The 25,063-nt window shown below is 43.7% G+C and overlaps 1 protein-coding gene across 4 annotated transcripts in view; it reads right to left on the reverse strand.

The window, feature by feature from the left end:
- Positions 1-25,063, reverse strand: part of nav2a (neuron navigator 2a) — a 200,667-nt gene that overhangs the window by 69,611 nt on the left and 105,993 nt on the right. For all 4 annotated transcript variants that reach the window (XM_086179515.1, XM_086179516.1, XM_086179514.1 and 1 more), the window contains 2 exons: positions 8,765-8,882; positions 6,214-6,266 (listed from right to left, as the gene is read on the reverse strand). In XM_086179515.1, the coding sequence (XP_086035641.1) occupies positions 6,214-6,266; positions 8,765-8,882 (171 nt within the window). The remainder of the gene's footprint in view (positions 1-6,213; positions 6,267-8,764; positions 8,883-25,063) is intronic.

Here is a 25,063-nt window from a genome sequence, read left to right on the forward strand (position 1 = left end):
AATACTCACCATAAATGTTTTGAATTGTTAATAAAGTGCAAAAATTGCATGGAAATGAAAAAATTAGTTGAAAATATAAAGGAACTGGAAATAAAAGCAGACTAATGAAGTTTAAATATGCATCAGAGAACTGCACAGTTTAACTGTTGCAGTTCAGCAGTAAAATGATACCATTGACAAGTTGAAAATATGAACAATAATGCTGTGCGGCTGCTGACAGGGCTAACAGTCCAGTCTATTAATTAGGAGGGTCTGAGGAGTTGAACTTCTTTGTTGTCTACAAAAGACAACAACTGGCTGGTTTCTGCAGGCCATGAGGGGCTGTGTTACAGTTCTGATGGATGATACTAACTTAGTGAAATAAATCTCCCAATTAGCAGAATAAGATACTCTAAACAATTTCAGATAGAAACACACTCAGTCAGCAAACTCCCTAAAACACCGCCTGGAGCAACATTTACAGCATGTCTGAGTGTGCATGGAAGGTCCTACCTGCCTGGATGTGTGATCTGGTTTTGGGGTGTGACAGCTACGCCTGACCTCACACCTCCAGCCAGGCTGCCGTCACCTCCTGCTCTGCTGCAGCAGCTCCTGGCAGCAGCAGCACGAGGCAGGACGACCAGCAAACACTTCCTCCCATCACAGAGCTGCTATTGTTGTGTGTGTGTGTGTGTGTGTGAGAGAGAGAGAGAGAGAGAGCGAGAGAGAGAAAGCGCGAGAGAGCGAGGGGGGGCAGAGTGACAGAGAGAGAGGCAGAGAGAGAGAAGGAGGGAGGGAGGGATGGTGAGGGTGTGTGTGAGAGAGAGGGAGTGAGAGAGAGGGGGACAGAGAGATGGTGTGTGTGTGTGTGTGTGTGCCTGATAGAAGACTGATACAAATGATGATATTTTTGAACCAAAGATGTGGAGAACAGTGCTTCCACCAGACAGACGCTGTATTCAAACCTGGCAGTTATCATGCAACATCACAAGTATTTCATGTTTTGCCAAGCTAAAGATGCTAAAGCAGGATTGGGAACATCAAAAGACACAACGTCATGGCTGCAAGTGGACTGAGGTTGATATGAGTCTCTCAAACATGGTCCAGGGGGTTGTTATAGAAACATACCTGACTGAGCTGATGATTGTGAAGTTGAACTCTAACCAGGTCCCCTCCGGACATTGTGGTTCATTGCTCACATTGTTTCCATACTGTTATCATGAGAAACATCACGCTCCCTAACTACTGCTGACACTAGCGCTCACTTACCATTTGACCTCCAATTAGAGTCCGTTTAACATCTTGTTGCACAGGTCGAAGCCCTGAGCCAGAAACCGGTTGGTAAACTGACTGACTAGTTGATTTAGGTCAGGATTTCACCGCTTGTCTTTGTTTTCTCTTCCAAATAAATTAACATTAAGGCCGAATGTAGTTGCGTGTGACTGATCATGGTCGATGCTGTAACTGGGAGAATACAATGCTATTCGTGACAGAAGAGAAATGTAACCATTTAATAACTTATTAGTGTCGGACGTGGAGGGATCAACTGCAAATATTGATTATTCATAACAACGTTTGAGCGTTTGTTGTCTTCCAGTGAGTCGGTCATATCAACATACTGGGGGCTGGTCTACATTCGTTTTTTTTCTCTGTCAGAATGGACGTGGGGCTGCCTGGAGATGTGAGTAGCACATAAGCAGAAAGTGTTCCTATGAACCCAAAACACAATCAAGCTCATCAAGTGCTTTCATGATCCTTTCTACTACGGAGAAATGTTTTTGTGTTCTATTGTTCCACCAATCCTGCCTGAACAAAAACACGGCTACTCATATTACTCCACTTTGAAAACAGTCTCCCCAGAGACAGTCATTTATGGAAAAAAAATTACATTTCTCGCCCCCATTCTTTATGCCCAGAGAGATCTGAATCATCTATTTGGAAATCCAGAGTAACTTTCTCTACCACATAAAGCAAAAACTAGTTTTGCATGATGCTTCAAATCAAGCGCAAATTGCTGTTGGCAAGTTTATCCAATTTTCCAGCAGACACTTTCAACCACTAAAAATGTAAGCAAAACACTCTTGTAGCTTCATCACAATTAATAAGATTTCATGCTGAAATGCCAACAGAAATATTGAAGCGAAGCTGCTTCAGCAGATCTTGGGAGAGAAGATGCCGTCGGTGCACGTTGTTCCGGGTCTGAGGTTCCTGGTTGATGTGCTCTAATTACGGCAGTAGTTGACTTGACACAGTTGTGTCATAACTCCCATGAATGGACTAAATGTTTTCACAAAATGCTTTGTGATGTGATGTAACAAATAAGACACTATGTCTCTGTCTACGCAGACTTGCACAACTTTTCGTGCGTCATGGGATCACGTCTCAGTCTCAGGATGCGTCGATGAAAAGCTCCAGTGATGCAGCTCTTGATGAGTGTTTGTTGTGATGGGCAACATTACTCAGTACCCCCCCCCCCCCACACACACACACACACACACACACATGCACGGTTTCTTTGCCCTAAGCTCAGCAGCCTTCACGTGGAGGATTGACTTCAATAAATATTTGTGTCCTCTGGGTGTTTGTATATTCAGTTGCTTAGCAACAATAATGGTGATCACTGTGGTTTTCAGTCTATCATGTGATCACCTGAGCTCTGACCTGCTGGCCCAACACACCCATTTACAAGTGCACATGTGCAAACACACACACACACACACACACACACACACACACAAACACACACAGTATCACTCCCTGTAATCAACCATTAACTATCCCAGTGAATGACATCTTCTTGGTCTTGTCTTACGTTGTCAGTCATAATAGTAAATATCAGACCAGCCAACCCCCACACACCAGTCTGAATGTGTAACTGTCACAGTTCGGACTCCTGACAAAGGGGAACAAATGTGACTCGTGTATTCAGGTTAAGTGCTGGCCATGTCCCAACAAGCTACAGCTGTGTGTTGCTTTTGAGTGAGGGTCAAACACAGGTTGGATTAGAGACTAGTTCAAACACTCACTCTCTCTCACACACACACACACACACACACACACACACACACACACACACACACACACACAGAACCTGAGCCAAACATATAGATTCATTAATTTATTCCTTTAACTTTCCTCAAAGTTTGATAATAGTTTGTGTATTTGTGTACAATGAGGAATGAGGAAATGAGGAAAAAGTAGCCAAGCCATGGTAGTAAAAGTAGCAACAATAAAGGAGCAGCACTGATTCTCTATTCACTCATGAAAAAATGTGTATTAATGGAGTTTTTATGATTTGCTAATGTAAATATAAATTATTTCAAAACCATACATATTATGCTACATGGAACCTAATTTAAAAAAATTAAAAAACCTACACTTTACATTTGCTATGCAAATATCAGGGTTTCATTATCAAAGGAGACATGACAAATACTGACACTGCAATATACACTTTGCGATACGATACTAATGACTGATGCAAAATATCAATGGGTGTATGAACACAAGTGTCACTATGTTGATATGTGGCATATAAGAAGTTTACTGCACAAAGACTTGTCAAATTCTTTGAATGCATCTAATGTGCAAATACGTCCTGCTTTTGCCTCTTAAGGTATTTTTATTACTAAAGTATTAAAGCTATTTTTTTCCTCCTCAGTTACGCAGATATTGTGACGTATAAATTAAATGTCTTCTGTAAAGTTGGACAAAGTATTGTGGTGTTGGGAGTTGACTCAAGCTGACTCAGAAACCTATTTGTACGTGACGCAAATTATAAATGAGCAGGAGTCTGATTTACATAGGTGGGTTTGGATGAGACACCATATATGCGTGCATGCGTGTGTGTGTGTGTGTGTGTGTGTGTGTGTGTGTGTGTGTGTTTGTTTGGGAGGCATCCTGTGTGGTTTTTAACAGCTCAGTGTCAAATCAACATTCTTGCTCTGGGCATCGAGATGGACACACACTCACACACACACTGGGTGGGAATGAATGACCCAGCAATGGGGGTCCGTTTAACAGGGATGTGACAGTTGTAAAAGCAGCCACTCGCTTCAGCCTAAATAGCCAGCATGCTAATCAGCTAGTGCCAGTGTGAGATGAGAGTGCTACAGTTTATTCCAGCGATGGAGCTGATTTCCATGTTTATTCATTTAGAGGCGAGGTTAAGTTAAGTGTTGGTAATTGGCAGCTGCTTTTGAAGCGCTGAGGAGTTTGAAAGCTGCGTCTCCACAGCAATGAAATCAAGAGCAGCAATAGTGGGCTCTTATAGCCCTCCATCACAGCTGCCAACTCAACTCTCAAGATCCTTGTGTGTGTGTGTGTGTGTGTGTGTGTGTGTGTGTGTGTGTGTGTGTGTGTGTGTGTGTGTGTGTGTGTGTGTGTGAGAGAGAGAGAGATTTGACAACACTACAACACACAAAGCAGGCATTTGCATAATGACTGCTGTTGCACCTGCCCTTACCACTGCTTCATTGCTTCAAATTTCACTCTAAAAGCTGACAAACCACATAAGATGTGACAATCCATAAATAATCCCAGACACATCCATGTAAACATAAAAGCATTTGATGTCCTCTGTCCAATAATATCCCTTCTGACTGACACATCCCTTCGATGGAAGCAGACGTACCGGGACATATATTTAGAACCACAAGGATGCTGCAATGTGCTCACAAAAGCTGCTGATGACAGTTGATAACTGCTGATGCTACTGACACCAAAGACTGCAAAATGCTCAATTACAGGTGACTAGGGGGCGTAATTAGGGCTAATGGAAAATACCTCATTTATCCTCAGTGGTGCAGGAGCTGCTTTCACACAGCCTGTTTAAATCAGGAATATTGCAGCACTGCTAGCCTCTGTGTTTGTATGAAGACGCTTTTCCACTGGCAAAAAAACTCACTTATATCCTGCAACAGGAGCAGCTTCAGTCTTTTCCACTGCTAATCTGGCAGCAGAGGCAGTTGCAGCAACAAAAGAGCTGTGGTGTGTTTGTACACGACTGTCTGTCATCAAAAGAAACAGATCTAAAGTAAATGAACATTCAACCATAGTGTCATGAAAAGGCCTGTTTAAAATCAAATAAATCCAGCCAGCCTCTTCTGGGTTCTGAGTCCAATTGATGATTAGTTGGCTTTCAACATCTTACAACTCTTTGCAAGTTTAAGACCTGTGTGCCGAATGATAAAAAATAAGACACTTCTGATTATACTGTCAAGTTGAAAAAAAAGCAAGCTAACAAACAGAAAAATTGTCTGCTGCAAGTTAGCCACTGATAAAATGCAACTTAAGGGTGGTAGAGTGACACTGATGGAGACAGGAGACCACCACCATCACGGAAACTGAGCTCTGTGAATGACTTAAACAGAATTACAAATATATTTGAGCCAGATGATATCCTCATAAATACAGTAATATTGGTCCACGAGGATATGTGTGTCGTGCAACGCTGAAGAGGGCTTTAGGGATCAGCTGTGTTTCAACCTCCTCTTCAGTTGTTAACTCTGTGTGTGTGTGTGTGTGTGTGTGTGTGTGTGTGTGTGTGTGTGTGTGTCTAGTGCTTTGAGAAGCTTCAGTAGTCTGGCTGGTGGCCAAAAATAGCCCCCTCAGCTGGCACACTGGCCCAATTTATGACCCATCACATTCAGCGGAGGGCAACCCTGTCTCGGGAGGGACTGTCGGTTCATTTCCCACAGAGCACACAAAACTCTGAACACTGAAAACCCACCAGCAGCAGTGCAAAGGAAGTCCCACTTGAACGTTGTCAAAATGTCACTGTGGACTAAATACATCATCTCTGGCTGTAAATATTTTATTTGTCATCAGTGCTAATACTCACTGCTTGCTTTTACCACCGGAGATGGGAGGAATGTTGTCTCCTGCAAGTGTAATAAGATGAGGAAAACTGGCCCCAAAGCCAAAGCCCATGATGCTTTCAACTGAACGCCAACTGCCAGAAGTCTGAGCCAGAGGTTTCACGGGCAGCGGCCCACAAGACCGCAAAAGTAAAAATAAATGGGCTAACCATTCCCAGAGTTATTCACCAGTGACTTTTACACCACAGCTCCCAGTGAGGGCCACATGCATCGGTAAGAGGGGACATCAAAGAGGTGTGTTCTCACACACACACACACACACACGCCTTAACCAGCCCACACATGCAAACACACATACACACAGGCAGGTAAATTTCACAGTGTTACACCAAAACAAACTTGGGAGATCACTTACCATCTGAGAACGGCTCTTGGGACAGCCATTGATATCATCAATCTTCTCATTGGCTGAAGAGAGAGACAAAAGAAGAGAGAATGATGGAGTGCTCAGCTGATGTAAGTCTCTCTTATTTCCAGGAGAGATGCCCGTGAGTGTGTGTGTGTCCCAGACTTGTCCCGGCAGAGTGAGGGGAGCAGAGGTGTTCCTGCTGATAACACTGACCCCTCCTCCTCTCCCTGCCTACTGAGACATGAAACAATATCTGGTCCCAACAAATGGGAATGGGGCCACTGGGGGTCCAACTGCATGTGTGGGTGTGTGGGTGTGCGTGTGTGCGCATGCATGTGTGATGTCAGGGATTCCTCCCATCCATTACAAAGGCCCAGCCTACAGCAGCTGAGACAGGGCCATCCGCTCATAGCTAACAACTGTACCAACAGCGCGGCCTCTGTGATTAGGCCCCACAGCGCAGCTCCACCTGAGAGACCATGTACTGTGCCACCAACCATGTGGGAATACACTGCTATTCCAGTCAGATGAATAAACATGCCTGAGTCCAGTTCACTCTGGCTGAGACCAGATACCTGCTTGATGTACACTCATGGCTAAGAAGAACTCTGTGACAACTTCGCTCAATTTTAGAATCCTGACCTTGGATGTAACTGTCAAAGAGTTGAACAGATGCCACGTGCAGTCCGAGCTCTGTCCCAGTTTAACTGTTCCAGTTCAATCAGCATTGTATGGTGTGAGGTTTCTCAATGGACCAGGGGCCAAAGGACACATCATGTGAGGGGACGTTGTTGGTGTTTTAACTTGAGAGCTGAGCTGCGGTGGTTCCATGACAATAATGTGTTTGTGGTTTGTTGAGAAGATGAGACGCACCGTAACTGATGAGCACTGGACATCAAATCACTGGCCAAACAAAAGTCATATGACTTTCATGATAAAGATGAGCCAGAGGAACTTCTTAACTGTCTTCAACATTAAATAACAGTACATCATCCTTCTTCTTTACTGGTCTTTTGCAGTATTCATCAATATGATATAAAAGGACAGCGATAAGCGGAAATGTGTTACGGACAACTGACTTTCTAGGGCATTTTCAAACTCCCTCTGAAGCAATGAAGATCTGCTCTTCAAGGACAATTTAAATTTCTAAAAAGTACAAATTAAATTAAACATTCATTAATTTGTGTTGTGATCTAATGACAAGAGCACAATGGAGCATCTACATGTTGGCTATCTTGGTAATAATGCAGTTAGATAGGATCATATGTCCAGCAGAATGTGCTTTTTTTAATCACTCTCCAGTATCGGAAATGGACCAAGAACCCCGCCATTAGTCAGGCTCTACTCGTGACAGTTAAAAATTACACTCAAATCAAGCTATCACAAATGAATTAGTGGATAAAGGGATCTAATTCATGCCACATGATTCTTCAGATGGAGGAGAAAAACCGACACAAATATGCTCACAAACTTTCCCTGAGTAGAGTTCCTTGGTGTGCTTTGGTTGGGAAATACTCGTCTGTATTCCCAGCACCAACGTAGTAAAGTCCTGTCATGTTTAGTCAGGTGTGTTGGACTGAGTGTTGCTGTACTGGTGAATAAACCCTTGAACAATCAGGGAGCAACCATCATGGAAGGAGACCGGAGTCAGACAGACAGGTTTGTAATGGTAAGAGCTGCCCTCGAGCTAGTGAAGGGCCTGCAGCGCACACAAGCCTGTTGAACTCCCACAAAAAAATTAAAGAATCATATGGAACAGCTCTCAGAAGAATGAGGCTCTTCTGAGAGTGAGCTGAAGATGTGCAAATCTCAAATCTGGGTCAGAGATGTACGGAGAGGGCGGACTGTGACCGTGACGTGCTGATTCACCGGTCAGCTGGTGGCGGCCCACTTTAGCCTCCAGGCTGCCAGCAGATGAAATGACAGACTTGGAACAGACAGATGACATGACAAGACTGATGATGACGCAGGCAAGCGTGGGGGTCAAAAACAAGCCCCTTTCACAGCCCACACCGTGACTCACAGCTTCACAGTACTGCATCCATATAAATATGGTGCCTTTACATCTCTGAGAAGAAAATACAGCTTATTCTGGCTGACATAGTTCTGCACCCTCGCAGAGTTAGTAACTATTAGACAGCCCCCTCCATGATGAATGCTGATCGTCACTGCAGCAGTGACTGTAACATTCACTTTAGTTTAGTTTGCCCTCTCAACATCACTACATTTCTTTGAGTCTTATAGAGAATTGAATGTCTCTTTTTCACAGGTTTAACTCACATATCTGATCCCGTTCTGTTCGACCTTTTACATGTGCTGCAGTATCTGTATAAATAAATCACATAATAGTTGTCCCATTCTGTTGCATCAGCTCTGCAGGCGAAGCTGATTATTTGAACTTTCCGAGCAAATATTCCAGGAACAATGATCCTTTCTTAAAAAGCCTGCCGTGCTTGTGAGAAAGTCAGCCGTGTGTTTAACATTTCTTTCAGCGACCGCATCTATCACAGTCCGCCTCTTCCTGCAGATTCTGGAATCAAATGTGACTTTTCCTTACCTACGACCTGAATGATCTCAGCGAGCAGCACTCCGTCGGCGACGTCTGTTTGCAGGTCCTTGATCAGACGCTTGTGTCCCGACTTGGCAAGGTAGTGGTTGGCCCAGTCTGTGTAGATCTGCATACACACAAACACAACCACGGCGCTCAGTTATCAGCCAACAAAAATAAAATCCCATCCCAACAAGGGGGCAGCCCTGTCAGGTCCTGCACGTGTTTCCAACTCCATAAACACTTGAAAACTTCAAAAGGTGTAAAGGATTGAAACAAATTTATGACTCTAATAAAATAACAACATGGTTGAATGGGAGCAGAGTAGCCCTCTCTCTTTTGTTGGGACTCCGATCTGGCACATATCCGCGTGGTATTCAAATTGGGGCCATTGTGCTCAGCCAGGGCATTCATCTTGGAGCACACGGCGGCTGTTTTCAATGGGCCATGCTGACATCACTCTCTAGGGACAGAAAAGACCCTTCACTGCCTAGAGGGAGGAGGGGAGGGGGCAGAGCAAGCATCTGAATAATCTGAATAGCTTCCTTCATAATTAGTCGCCAAACTCTTTTTTTTTTCTTTTACTACCTCTCTCGCTCTCATCAAGAGATGCTGGGTTTCCATTTCTGGGGACTTTAAAAATAAACAAATAAATAATCGGCACACAGCGTTACAGGAAAGTTGGGTCTAACATTATTCCAGAAAAGGAACAAGTTATTTTTGAGAAATCGTGAATCTCTGAGGATTGGCAGCATCATTAGACTAGTCTGTTTGGCGCGTGTAGCTTCAGAGCAGCTTTCCGCCTGCAGGGATCTGACACATGTGCAACAACGCCACTAACAAAAGACACCGTCGCTCGTTTCACTCAAACACAGAACCCTTTCTGCCAGTCTGCTGAGGAAGGTGACAGTAAAGGGACAATTGGTACTTATGGATGTTATCAGTATTTCTCATGTGCTCATGCATCACTGTTCTAGCGGTGCTTATTACGGGTAATGATACCCATCACTCTCACAACATAATTATTCAGTCAAAGTCAGCGTCCCAGTGGGGTTGTAGTGTTACATTATTAGTAAAGCTCAGACACATTTTCACTGGGAGGAAAAAAAACATTCCAAACAAAAGGTAATACTTGCCCCAAAATGTGTATTTTGTAAGTACTCACAAGGCAGCAGCACGTGTTTAGCTTCAAGCTACTGCTGACTGAACACTTGGAACACCAAAACTGTACAAAATAATCCATTCACAAACTCTCAGTACCGTCCGGTGGAATTCATGTCTTCCTTATCCAGATCGATGCTCAGTAAACCACAAACAGTTTGCCTGAGCTAAAAACTACTACTGCTACTCTGAACAAGCCAGCAGTCGTAAATAAAACGTCTTCAGGAGTACAAGACACCAATTTGGGACTACTTTGAAAAGGCAGAATAGACATTTTGAGTGAAGTATCACTTTAAAAATGATTCAAATGAAACAGACTATGTTTACACATCAAAAAAAGTCCACTTATTGTAAGGTCATCAGACTGATATCTCACCAAGTCACTCTTTTCAAGTTGGCCCCACACCCAGTAAAAAGAGAGAAGATTGATTCTCTGTCCAAGTCTATATAAGCCTCTTCAGCCCCAAGTTAGCCAACATTCTGCTCATGTTCCGTGTAGGTGTCAACATGGCCGGCGCCACAGTGAAAACAAGACTGGATAGATGAAGACAAACTTTGAGCCTTAAATATCTTAGCAGCAACCCCGCATGTAAAGACTGGAAGATGTCACAGGAAGAATTCTGATTAATAAAATATTTCATGTCGATGCGGATTCAGCAGCGACCAGCTATGAGCTTATGAACGTGTGGTTCTACTTCCTGCACAGCCTAATTTCTCCCAGAAACTTGGCCTCTTGTGTATGTAAATGTACTCCATTATTGTGTGCAAGCTATAATTTCTTCCATTTTCTCTTTCTGAAATCTGAACTTCAAGTGCATCTATGAGCACTGAATGAGCACACAGCAGGTCAAACTGTAAGAGCGCATGCTGCATAACACGCACACACACACACACACACACACACACACGAAAGTTGATGCATATGACATGGATCTGACCTCTGTGTCTTTGTGTTTGCTCTGTAAACACACCAGGAGCTTTGCTGCCACGCCACTCATCAGATGAATCACTGTCGTCGTGATGGCTTACAACAGGTGTGAGCACTTCAAAGATACACACTCCCATACATGTACACACACATACTGCTCATCACTGATCACAAGAGCACCAGACCACACGTTAAACACAAAGAGCAGAGGAGCAGCATTTAAATCAGACAGCCTCGAGTGACATGTACAGCCCAAAAAACAAAAAAACAAGAAAAAAAGAAAAGAAAAAAAGAATGCTGCAGGATTAGTCTGGATCCTTTCAATTCACACACTCGGCTGGCCTTAGAAAGAGGAAGTATTATGTTCAGGAGCTTTTGTGTGTGTGTGTGTGTGTGTGTGTGCGCGTGTTAGCTGGTTTCCTTTGAAGTAGTTTCGGGCAGGTAAATTGAAGGGTTGCGGTGTGACAAAAAATAAACGTGGTGAAATGGTAGCTGTCAGTCACTGAGCTGGAAACCACAGGGGGGTCAAAGAGCCAGAGGGCAAGTGGGGGGGGGGGGGGGGGGTAGGTTGAGGTTGTGTGGCTAAAGAAAGAAAGGAAGTGGGCAAGTCACAACATTTAGCTTTTTAGACCTGAAAACGTCACGTCAACCCCCTGATCCCCTTTCAGAGATGAGAGAAAGCAGCGTTCCAGCTGAGAAGCCCAATACTTATTTACAGCAGAGGCTGTATTAGAATCATCCCACTGACTCCAACACATCAAGATAGGAGTTTTATCTTTGATCGAGTGTTACAAAAGCAAATCCTTGCTAACTTCAAGAATCCTTTGTTTTCTCATCCAAGACACATCCCCCACTGGTAATCAACTCTTATGGCAGCATATTTCAATCCTTTATCCTATTTTCTTGTTTTTCATGCCTGTATGTTTTCAATGAAAAGAAGAAAACTGAAATTTTGTTGTAACCAAAAAGTGCTACTTTAAGTTGCATCACAACTTAGAGCTCCACACCACCGGCTGCTGGTCGTGGTGCTCGGCTTGTTGTGTTTCAGGGTCTGCCATTAGCCGCTGGATTAATACATTCAACCTGTTGACCTCGTCTTTTGCCATGTGACACCAATTAAAGAGCAGCTCAGATGATCCATAGTTTTCAGGAGGTAATCACAGCAGGAGTTAGGATGGGAATACTGATTTAGGAACTCTTCATCTGTCGGATCTTTTCCTTTATCATTTCTAAGCCTAATCACCATGGTTACCAACAGTGAGATATCATCAGCAAGGTAGGAAGATTCTGTTGCTCCTCATCTGATCTATAAATAGGTCATTCTGTCTCTCTCTCAATTAAAGCATGGAAACTCTGGGATTTGTGTCTGTCGTGTTGTGATTCTGCCTCCTAAACATGAACTGACTCGTAGGCTTCCCAGAGCTGAGACCTGCATCCAGGTCCCTGTCCAAGGGATTCACCCCAAAAACTGAAGGGCTTTTCATTGTCACGTCATCTCTCCGCCAAGATCCATGAATATAAGCCAGCTAGTTTTTGTGTAATCCTGCTGATGGAGAGAAAATCAAACAGCAAAAACACGACATACTTGACGGAAAAAGAAAAAAAATTCAAACAAAAACCAACAAAAAGTCAACACTTTAACTGGATGTGTGTATTTTACATTTCACACTATTCTTGCATGTATCAGAAAATCGTTTGAAGGATTCAAATTAGGATGCCTTAAAAAAGTACTGATTACATGCAAATATTACTGCATCTGAATGACTCCCAGTGTTTCACAGTTAACAAAGGTTACAGCAATCTTGTGCTTTAAATCAAAGATCATTCTTTTAATAAGTGGAGCCCAAGATTAGGAATCTTCCTCATCTGTTCAAACACACTGATCTCAACCAGAGGAAGCAGTAGTGGGCTGTGATGAGGAGCAGACGTGTGCACTGGTTTAAGAAGCTGTGTGGTTAGTGAAGGGGATTATTGATCGCCGATTTAAGATCTATCAGACAGGAAGGAGGAGGTACTTCCAGTCGCTCCGTCTCAAGGCCTTCAATCAAATTTAATCACAACTCCCTCGGGTTGTTAGAAACTGTTCTGCAATTTGGAACAGTTGTGTCAAGTAGTCATCATTGATATTCTCATGAAATCACATGCTGCACCCATTGAATACATACAAATGATAAATGGTCTGATCCCTGTAAACTGTGAGGAAAGAAACTGCAAAAAACAAGGTGAGATGTCCAAACACTTGAGAAAATCCATCAAAGATGGAAATTCCCTCCGTTCCCAGAAACCAGCAGTAATACAACCCTCTCCTCATGGGATGGGATGGGATGGGATGGGGGGTCTTTTTTAGGAGCTGTAAATTGGTCCTGGTGCCAGGGACATTCCCATCACCAGAGAAAGCAACATGACACTGACTCATTTACCTCAAGGCCTTGGGCCGGGGGGGCTGTCATTGGTGGCCCCTCCAGCCTGCTGACCTCCCGTTTGGAAATGTGTCCACTCCATGAACAAATTCTGGACTCGTGGTGGTAAACACTGACCTTTACCCCTACATTACACGTTATTTAAGCTCCGTTAACAGTTAACAATGATCATGACAAAGCAACAGTTCACACACTTTCACATGTAGTTGCATACAACACATGAAAACTCCAGCTGGACCCGTGCGTGCATGCTCACACACAAATGTCTAATTTAGGCCTCCAAAATGACACAAAGTCAGTCAGTTCTTCAAAGTGTGTAAAAAACAGAGATGAGTCACGCAGTCAGACAGCTGCATCTGTCCTTCTCACAAAAAAACACAAATCTGGTTCACTTCCACCCCCCCGCTGCCCCTGCTTGCTGAGTCACCAGGCTGGTGTGTGATGCCTACAGATGGGCATGACGCATAGAGGCCATCCCTGCAGCAGTGGGTCAGCCCGGGCAGAGGGAGGCTGAGGGCAGCCGGTGCATCAAAGAAGGAGAGTGTCCTTGAGTTGAAGAGGACTCTGATGAGGGAGGAGTGAAAAGGGAGTGTTCTGTCTGGGCTTGACAGCTCAGCTGCAGATGCAGAGGCATTAGTTTAGTTAATGTCACCACAGATCAGGGTGAAGGCTGAAGACACAGAGGGAGGGGCAGAGCAGATGTGCTTTTGAAGCGCTCGCAGAAGAGTGTGTTCATGTGTGTGTGTGTGTTTGTGTTCGTCTAAGTCTCACTCAGGTGCTCTGGATTATTTCACTCTTTCATCTGTATTGTTGTTAGCTGTGACAGTGACTTGTTAAGTAATAATCTGCTCGATCAGCAAACACTGCAGTGATGCTGCTTTCTTCGTGAAGACCTGCAGCATCGTCGCGTCAACAAGCCTCTCCAAAAATACAATGCAAGCTCAAACCTAGAACCATCGCCTGTGACGTTTTCATTTATTTCCATTCCGACACATTCAGGAAACAATTTAAATGTCATCAAATGTGAAGAATTTCTCTTTTAATAACTTTAAGTATTCAGGTATCTTGTATTTTTGGAACAAACAGGCCGCAACTGGGTTGCCTTCAGATCTAACTCAAGCTAAAGTATAAATACATAAAAGGAAGCTCGGTTCATTCATATCATTTTTAAATCATGTAACATGGTTGCGTGGAGTCAATATAAATAGTTAGAGTTTTTTCTATTTTTTGCCAGCGTTATATCATCGTGGGTCTAAAGACAACAAACCTCAGAACCTTCTAGATCATACAGCCCCACAAGGCCAGTATGAGTTGTGAAGCTACGCTTGAGAAATGAATATAATACACAATAAATAATGCTCCTGAAATAGAGCTATGCAAAGAGAAACTTTGAAGATTAGAATAACTGTCAAGTGCATGATTTAAATAAGAGTGTAAAAATAAGAAGCTAGACGTTTTGATATATTAGAATTAAGAAGTCAACAAAATTTGTTTTTTACATGTAAGCCAAATGGGAGTAAAATCAATAATATTTTAAAGAGTTTTCGAAATTCAAAAGGGTTTTTATAAATATAATCTTTTGTACAAAGAACAAAAAATATTCCACTGAATGGTCAAAAAGATTCTGTAAAAGAGCCATAACAGACTTGATTGAATCACCTTTTGAATATCACCAGAACACAAAATAATTTAAAATAGTCTAAAATATTTGTCATACATTTCAGAGAATTCACTTCAAATTCAGTGCTGCCACCAACAGACTGATTTTGTCAGCCTGCCCACCTCAACACAACAACACGTCTTTGCATCTTGATAAGTTTCTTTTTTGAGTCATTCTGTGGTTTTCCAGTGTTATGCAACAGCTCAGCTTGTGAATTTTCAACCTGTTGAGATGCGTGTTCGTGTTTCCATTCACGTTATGCTTTAACCGCAAATATCACAAGCAGCGACGTGTGCACATGACTGCAGCAGCACACACTAGCTCCAGTCTGTCCATTCAAGCACTATTTTTTTTCTCTCTCACACATGTTGGCGGCACAGAGCTTTCCAGAAAACCATTATGTTGATAACTTCAGGACTATTAGTCTTACTAATTTCAGGGTTCAGCAAACAACCTTAAAAGTGCTGCACTTAACACGCCATTATGTAGTAATCTTCTAACGTGAGCTGGAAGCAAAAAGGGAACATGGCAGGACCAGAGCTGCTATCTCTCACGGCACAGGGAGCCCGCAGCTCTGATGCCAGCAACAACACTTTCCTCTACCTTTTCAAAGCAAATCTACTTTTGAACATCACACACGGAGCCAGTTAAGATGAAGGTTCCTTCCACTGCCCGTGGTCGAGACGTTCAGAGTCACACTCACATGTCAGTGAGCCTCTCTGCTCACAGCGTGCGCTACCTGCCTCTGTAAGGGAGCTTCTATAACGGTTTTTGGCTGCTCCTGGAGATATGTTCTATTTCAAGCTGACCCACCACTTAAATCTCTCTCAACTCCTTGGTAAAGGCTTTTGGTTCATGCCACCACCTTGTTGGACGACTACAATTTTTTTTTTTTTATAACAAAATAAACAAATTCCTGGGTAGCTATTATGAGCTCATCAACAGCAAAAAAGCAATCATTTGCTGCCCGCTGGCTCTGTGTGACTGCCAGCTCATGAACCTTCTCTGCTCGTCCCCTGGATCTGATTCCCCTCCCTCCTTGATTTCTTACCACTTTGTAGTTTTCACAGGAGAAGCGGCTGTAGGTCCTGGCTGGCACCCTGAGACCGCCATATTCCGCCATGTGAGCCCTTCACCTGGATCAGGACAACTACCAGGGTGAGGGAGTGACGAGAGCGCTGCCTCATAGGAGTGAGTATATATAGCCGGCAACAGAGTCCCTCTCACACCTCCTGAGGAGCTCTGTCTCTCTGCTTGCTCGTCCTTACGAGCAGGACATGCTTTACCTCTCACGCCCCCTCAAAGTCTGGCCTCCCGACACTGACACTGTTTAACCTCTCTGAGTGTCACTCACTCCGCCTTAGTCACACACCCTGACTCACTTCTCTCCTAGATGTAGACAGACCACACATGACATTCACCTTTTTAGCGTTAAGCAAGTATGATACTAGATATATGTGTATTTAAAACAGTTTGATATTTTCCAGCTGCCACCACAGTGAGATCTTCTTTTCAGTTTTTTTTAACCCATCTGCAGTTTCTCCCGAGGAAAGACAATCGATAACAATAAAAACAAGATAAAAATCACCAAAGTCTATAACTCCTAATGATCTAAATGCTCTATCAGCTGGGAAGCTTTCTTCTTCTAAAATGATGTTTTCGGCTTTTTGGCCAGTTTTGATAGTCGTGTGTCCATTTGATTGTCAAGCAAACTTTAGAATTATTGCAAAAATTTAAAAAAAGACATGTCCATCAAGTGGTTTGGTGTGAATACACTAGTCTATGTCGTATATTCTAGTCAGTGGATGGCGGTATATGGGAACAGTAGGAGAAGAAGCTGGCACCTGCCAGCACATGATGGAGATAGGAAATTACATTTGCAAAGTCAGAATTGTGCTTTCGTGTCCACTAGTATTTGACCTGTTGCATGCAGTTTGAAGGGGAAAAAGTTAGAGGAGGAAGATGCAGCAGAAACACTTGATCCATCACGAGTTAAAGATTTACTACATAAGAACTGATTCAAAAAAGGAGCTTTCATCTTCTGTTTCCAGCTTACACTCTTCTGAGAATGATTCACGCAAATGCTTAACATTTTGCCATAATTATTCCAATATTGACGTTTTTATCAACCTTTTTTTAATCTGTTGCTTCAAAATGCACATCAAAATACGCTGATTTTTCACACAACAGAGACCCGTCTTCTCCATGGCCTCCAAACAATTGATGTCACCCAGAGAGAAAGTTCACAATCAACCGTGAGAGATGGAATGAACGGCAGAGATTTCACACCTGGATGTGACAGGGTTCCTCACATTGACTGACAGAACACACCTGGAGTTCTCAGACACACCTGGAGTTCTACACACACATACTCTCTCTCTCTCTCTCTCTCTCTCTCACACACACACACACACACACACACACACACACACACACACACGCAAAGATGAAAAACAGAGGAGGCCCTTCTTTGTGGGCTATCTAATGATTTAACCCAACTCGTGGTTTCCTGACTGCTGCATGTTTGTACACCAACAGCTGCCCACAACAGCACAGGCCTGAGGAAACAAAGCCAACTGTGGGGGTGGGAGCCTTATTCAGGGGGTTCACCTTCATGCCCTGGGTCTGATCAGGAGTAAATGTGAAAATGATTCACTCTTTCATTCCCCCCCAACATCCTGTTTAAAAAAGGTAAAAGAAATACTTGGCAGTTGGAGAGAAACGCGCGGATGCTGCTGCTGCGCTCCTGACCACGCTGCACATGACACTGCTGGCAAGGCCTGAAATATCATCATTGTCATTTTTGTGGGAATGCTGGTAAACCCTGAACACACAAAGAACCCACTATGGCCCTGGATATTGCAGATATGTAAACTAAAGTAATTCCTAACACAATACAGATTAAAACACGCACATAACCAGAACACAGATATCAGATGTTCATATTACAGCATGCACACTTCTCCTTCGGCCTGATGTCAATAAGAATAATATCAACCACATTAATAAGTCCTCTTAGTGTTTGAGGGGTGAGGGTGACATGTGGCGTCACGTCCCCTCTGAGAGCAGATGGTTGGTGGGAGAATGATGGATTGACTGAAGCATAAGCCCAAACAATAATCTGGCAGGACGATGCAGGGAGGGGACGAAGCGGTGAGGAGGTGGGATGCTCTCTCACACACTCATGGGTGTGTGTTTCTTTTCAGTCTACAAATGCAGGAAACCTCCTCAGCTTTCATAAGCTGAGACTACTCGGCGCTCAGCAAGGACCAGAGGGCAGATGTCCCTGGTGTTTGTGAAATGACAACAGAGTCTGCTGCCGCCAGCTGCTGCATATGGAGCACGACTGACTACAGACATGCGCTCCAAAACAGATATTTTCAATACTTCTTATGTAAATTATTTCATTTACTGTAAGTCATATTTCACATACTTCACTTCGTACTTCTGTAGTGTTAAAATCTATTTTTAATGGTCAGGAATGATGACCTTGGCTGTTGCTGGTGCTCAATTAACATCAGGACAGACATAAACAACGGACACACAGTAAGAAATGAATATTAGGTGTTCCTTATCTGTTGATTAACCAGGTAAACCAGTGGACCAGTTCCACATGTGCATCTCTTGCTGCCAGGGACAAGACACAGAAACTCAAGAAGACGCTTGAGAAATAGAATTTGTGAGACGAGTGAGTGAGAGTGTGAGAAGTTAATTCAAAGTGACAGGAACATATAACAAACATTTCACTTCTTCTTTGTCTCTTTTCTTCATCAACCACTGCTGCTTCCTCTCTGCCCCCAGCCGGATGCACCGTGCGTGGGGTTTTGGTGTGTTTAAAGCTCTGGCAGCTACTATCCCCCCATTGCTCTCTGTCGTGTGTGCGCGCGCGCGCACACACACACACACACACACACACACACACACACACACACACACACACACACACACACACACACACACACACACAGCCCTCTCAAGTGGTTTTAGCCCGCAAAAGGCTGAAACAGGCCAGCTCTAAATAAGCCCTCATGTCACTGCCTGTTCTCTGTTTGGCACATGAAAGACATGTGGCTTTGTGAGGGACGGAGGCTATACAAGGCTCCTGCTAGACAAAACGACTTGGCCTGAGCGCTGCTGCTCTTAGAGTGGCCATCCATCAGAGAGCGTCATGTGTGGTTTTCTGCACATGTGATACATGGGCTGATTTGAAAATGATGCTGATGGATGGAAACGCTTCAACCTCAGAACATTTGAACCCAACAGGGACTGTTTGGACAACACTTGTGCTCACCAGTTATTCTAAAATATTCTGAGACATGCAACCTGAAGCCATGATAACTATTACTATTACGTCATTTTTATTTCATATGTTATTTCCTTTTTTTATGTCTTGCAAGATTTGGAGATACGCTTCGCATTGCCCGATGCAATCTTTAACTGATCTAATCTTTTTCGCAACTGTATGACGTTGTAACTGCATGTGCACTGGACATCATTCCCTCCATCTGGCTAAAGATACTGGTGCACTTACAGGGAGTCTGACGACTTACAACAGGTACCAGTTACACCGCAGCGGAGACGATGTGTCCTTTAACTCCAACTTGTTCATCATGACTTGACAAGCTAAGCAGCAGCTGGTTTGACCCGTGTCAGTTTACACCACTGCAACATTCCCTGAAACTGCTTTATCTTGTTGTGAATCTTCAGCGTAGGTCTTTCAGGCCTTTCTCCAAAAGAGTCTGCTGACCCCTGACCTGCAGCGTCCATCACCTTGTAAGAACCTATTAGACTCTTCATTCCTGTCTGAACTACTGTTGTAACATTCGTGTGTTGTTTGTTTAGGTGACACCATTCGACTGCCCGGACCAATACATTTGCAGGTGTCCTCTCTGAACCACCAAATCAACCCACTGTCAAAAGTGAGTGTTGCCTGAAAAACATGGCAGACATTCTGGATCTGAATATAATGCGTCTGCAGATGCACAGTTCCTTGTGTTGCTTAAACATGCATTTTAGAGTGCTGTGCTGTTTCAAATGAGCTGTTAAGGATCATTAGGTTCCACTCACAAGCAAGGAAATGCAAACAATGCGTGTTTCCATCAGCTGGTTTGGGGCAAATAAAATAGGCTCACTAATGCTGCCAGCAGATGGTGGTAGAGGCAATGTTACACATGGCTGGAACACAGTCAAAGAAGAGTTGTCGTCGATCAAAAAAAATGAAGCAAGGCCTCAAGGATTTACCAGTAGTGAGGATCGTGCTTCAGTACCAGCTGGTGTTAGCCACGTTGTATAAGTGCAGAGACAAAGACAAAGTTTCAACATCCATAAAGACAACAACAGAGGAAACAGAACTCAAGAGACCACAAAAGCTTTTATACCAGGTCAATTAATTCTTTTTTTTCAAATTTTGCTACTAACATCAACATTTCATAATGTGGAACCTCAAACCAAGCATCAAAACACACTGATGGAAACACAACAACAGGCGTATCAGCTGTACGCCTCAAATAAACCAAGCACACCTCCATCTCGTCTTATTTTTGGTGCATGCTGGCATGTAACTGAGCCGACTTACACACATGTATCAAATGTTTTGATTTATGCTGCATGGGTCATGTGTTGACAGAGGGACCAGGACAATCAGATAATCAATAGACCTGGATTAGAGCAAAGAGGATTATAGACATCGACTGCACTTCATAAGAAAAAAAGGGAGGTCATTTTAATTTCTTGGTGTGTGCACATGCTCATGTGTGCATGTGCTCGCTCTCGCGCTCTCTCTCTCTCTCTCTCTCTCTCTCTCTCACTCACACACACACACACACACACACACACACACTGACCCTGTGGCCCGGCAGCCTCCTGTCAGCCACGCTGTGTGGAGGTTATGTGTAATTAAACTAGCCTTCTTATCAGCTCATCTCTAGACTAGTAATAACCTTCTCTGCCTCCATCTCCCCTTCCTCTAAGGGTTCACAGCAGCTCCAGATAAAAATCACAGTTGGAAGAAAGAGGGAGACATGGAGAACGACAGGGAAAAAAAAGAAATGGGGAGACGCGCCCGTCGGTGTGATGTGCCCATCGGGTGCTCATCGTAATAAAAGAATCTGATTTGCCTTCTCCCACTTTTATCACATACATGAGTTATTACAACGATTTTTCTCATTTATTTGCACCACATGACCTCTTTACACCTGACTCACTCGCTTTTTATCACTGTGCCCCAGATCCTGTTGAGTGTTTACACTTTTTTGTAGCATCACACCTATTTCACGCTAACAGTGTGCAACATGGCAGAACCAATAACAGTCTTTTCTGATGACTGCATGGAAGAAGAATAAACAAGTGCACGCACGCACGCACACACACACACACACACACACACACACACACACACACACACAAAACCACACAAATACACAGCGGAACTCTAGATGAAGTCCTTGCTAAGCCTTTTTTAATTGTCCATGCAGACATCAAAGTGAAGCCTGTATCAGGTGAGGGGAAATTTGGGATGCATGCCTTCAGCACTTTTCTCTGATATTAAATAACTGTCACTAATCCATTGCGTGCCTGCAATCCAACACCACAGATACTGTTAGGCTTTGGCTGATGAGACAAGCATTTCAGCTGATACATAAATATACAATGAAACAAGAATAAAAAGGGAGACATGTCCTAAAGCTGCAGAATCGGGACAGAAAGCTGGATAAAAATGTAAACACTATGAATGAAAATGCTGTCAACAATCACAAGAAATGGCTGAAATATCCTCTGTAAACAAATTAATTTTAATGCATCCTGGTTTTGACTGTAAAAACCTAGAAGGTGTTCAGCCTACCAGTTTCATGGTAACGTTGTTCTGCTCCCAGCGACACAGCATCAAACTCATGTTGCAGCTCCCTTCAGAGACACCTGCCTCACATCAAGGAGGAGCGCTGGCTGGCCAGGCAGGCCCAAACATAGGCCATCAGAACTTGATCTCAAGCAGCGTGGACCCAACAAAGTTTAGTCGGAAAAATGTTAAAATCCACAGTGACGAAGACAGGAACCATGACAAGAAAAACAAAACTCAGTGCAACAAAAAAAGTGATCCAGGTAGCAGGTTGCAGTCCTGAATGAGTGCCCCTTGTGGAAGTGACAGAGCTGCTGCTCGCTCGAGCCCCGGCAGTTCTGTGTGTGCCTGGGAGGGGGAGAGAGCTCAGTGCCTCCAGCTTCTCTCCACCCACTCTGGGACATGGAGGAGGGAAAAAGAAACGCAGCAGGCGAAAGGCAAGGGGAGCCGTGCGGCCTCTGCTGCCGCTCCAACAGGGAGCCAAACCAAATGCATTGAGGAGGAGGAGGAGGAGTGGATCCCCATTCCCCTCCATACTCCCCCCCCTTTCAAGGACACCCACGGCAACACATTGTGCTATTGCTCTTCAATGGACCATCGGTCATATGGGGAGGAGAAATAAAGAGAAAAGGACAGACCTCTTCACCTTCCACCACCCCTCCCCCGGCAGGCTACCCCCCCCCCCCCACACACACACACACACACACCATGCAAAAGTGATGAGAGAATAGGGATGAAGGGTGCAACTGTGATAACAGTGGAGGAACTAAATAGTGGGAAGCACTGAGCACAGAGGTCAAACCACACAGAACTCAACACCAACTGCCTCTTTTCTATTTATTATTTCTTTAACCAGTCCCTCTGCTGCATGTTAAAATGTCTTTTCCTTAACCAGAGCAGGAGCAGCCCGTCTCTGATCAGCCGTCACCCACAACACACCAGAGCAGCTGCATGTGTGTATTTATGTGCATGTGTACAGTGGGTTCATAACCTAAGTATTTATGTATGTGTGAGAGTGTGTGTGTATAACACAGCACAGGGCGCCCTCCTTTTGAGCATATTCCAACCCCCTGCGCGCGCGCACACACACACACACACCCCGGCATCGACCACAAATTACAAGCTGAATTTGAATTTTGGGAAAGACCCAAGATTTACAGAAAGTTCCCACACTAGGGGGATGCTTGATCACTTCCAGCAGGCTCCATCGAAACGCTTCAAGCATCGTGAAACAACAATCATACTGAAGCCATGTGCATGATACAAAGCAATGACCTGTGATATTCTCACAGACATTAATGTCTAGTTTTGCATCTATCCTGCCAAATACTGACACAGAGAAAAGATGCAGCTTATAGCTGTCTCATGATACTCACCGGCTGGGGGTAAATGATGCACTCAATTTGAAGCCAAAAATAAAAGAGCAGATATTTGCAGTTGAAAAAAAGCATCAGGAACCACGAGACCTAAACCATCATGGAATGTTCCCACATAGCATTTCAGCTAAATGCTAATGTCAGCATGCTGATGTGAACAGCGACAATGTTCACACGCTGATATATCAGGTAGAGTTTGACTGTCTTGGTTTAGCATGCTAGTGTGCTAACATTTTCTCATCAGCACTAAAAGGGAACAGCTGAGGTTGATGGGAGTGTTTTGACTTGATGATGATCTACGAGAGTTGAACGGGAGTCAGTTTCTGTACCCAACTTCAACCATCTGGTAAATGCTAAGAAACATTGATGTGTGTTTTGTCCTTCACGTTCACAGTTACAGAATCAACTCAGATATGAGGGTCGTCATCTTCGCACTGTTTACCTGAGCCATGTTTCACGCAAATTCGTCCACTAACTGGTGAGACATTTCTCATGCAGACTTAAGTCCCAGGGTCATCAAAGTCAGTGAGCGTGATCCTCTAAAGACCATAAATGCATGTACAAAATGTCATTCAATAGTTTTGAGATATTTCCGTCTGGACCAACATGGCCACTCCTAAAGCCACAAAGTGGCAGAAAAGATTGCATCCATGAGTGAAAAACAAACTGCAGATGGAAATAAAAACTATAAACATGCAGGTTACGTTTAAAAACTTTACTTTTTAATACTGCTGCGTGTGTAATGTCGTCTTCAATGATATCAGCCAACTGTACCGCTGAAGCATCCGTCCCCTGATAGTGCTAACCAGCATTGATTTAATGACTTGCGGCTACACAGGCAGAGAATATGTCAGCGTTTAGGGCTTGTGTTTAACAGTTTTAGTACAGGCCTTCAACAAGCTCATTAAGTGCAGCCATGGTGAATAGGCGGAGTATGGTCCTTTCACAGTCCCAGATAAACCTCAGTGTTTTGAGGACAAAAAGGGGGGAAACTCTGGCATGGAGGGTCCTTTGTTTAGGAAGACCCCCACCTCTCGGGGAAGGCTGGTGTGATGATAAGTCGGGGTGGCTCTGCTGTCGGGCTGTTCTGTTCTGGGTGAGGGTAAAAGGGGAGTGTGTGTGTGCGGTGTGTATGCATATGTGTGTTGGGGGGGTTGTGGGACATATGGAGTCACTAAAGGCAGAGAGAGAGGAAAATAAAGGCACTGGACAGGGGTTCAGTGTGGAGATCATGGTACCCTAAGTACTTCATTTGTTTTATGTCACGCATTTAACTTCATTTTTATGACATTAATGTCAGTAGTAGGCACATGCTTATAAAGATGAAGTGCATTGCAGAACACATGCAATTTTTCAACTCATTTCTCAAAATCTCCAACCAAAAGTAGTGCAGCCTCTGTGTTAAGTCTATTTAACATTGTTCTGGCTGGTATCTCATTTTCAAACTGTTCACAGCATTGAATAATCCCAGATGCCAACAATGCTTTATCCCCATGGTTACCAACTGTGAGAACATCCGCACTACAACATCCAATTTTTGTTCAAAAGCAGTGCCCTCTGAGATATCCAAACTCATTATCATCATCATCAATGGTAATTATCCTCTTTTTTACGCCAGCCGAGATGTGAATTTTTCAATCAGAATCACGTGTTTTGTCTTGAGTATGTGGTATGAATCATGTTGTGGGGATATATCTGTCAGTGAGGGAACTTGTGAATGCATGTGTGAGATGGAGAGACCCGCTGTGTTTGGAATCACTCAGAAGCTCCAGGAATGACATATTTACAGCCCCACTATTGGAGGACACAGCATCGATCAGTAACACATGTGACAACTGAGTGAGTACGCAAATGCAGGGACAGTAGGATTCTAGTGATACTTCTGAATGACACTGGACATAAACTGTTGCCTGAGTGAATACCTGCAG

The sequence above is a fragment of the Aulostomus chinensis genome, chromosome 2 (genome assembly GCF_037954235.1).
Source record: "Aulostomus chinensis isolate RoL2024-O1b breed Wild chromosome 2, RoL_Achi_v1.0, whole genome shotgun sequence".
In the NCBI taxonomy this organism is placed as follows: Eukaryota; Metazoa; Chordata; class Actinopteri; order Syngnathiformes; family Aulostomidae; genus Aulostomus; species Aulostomus chinensis.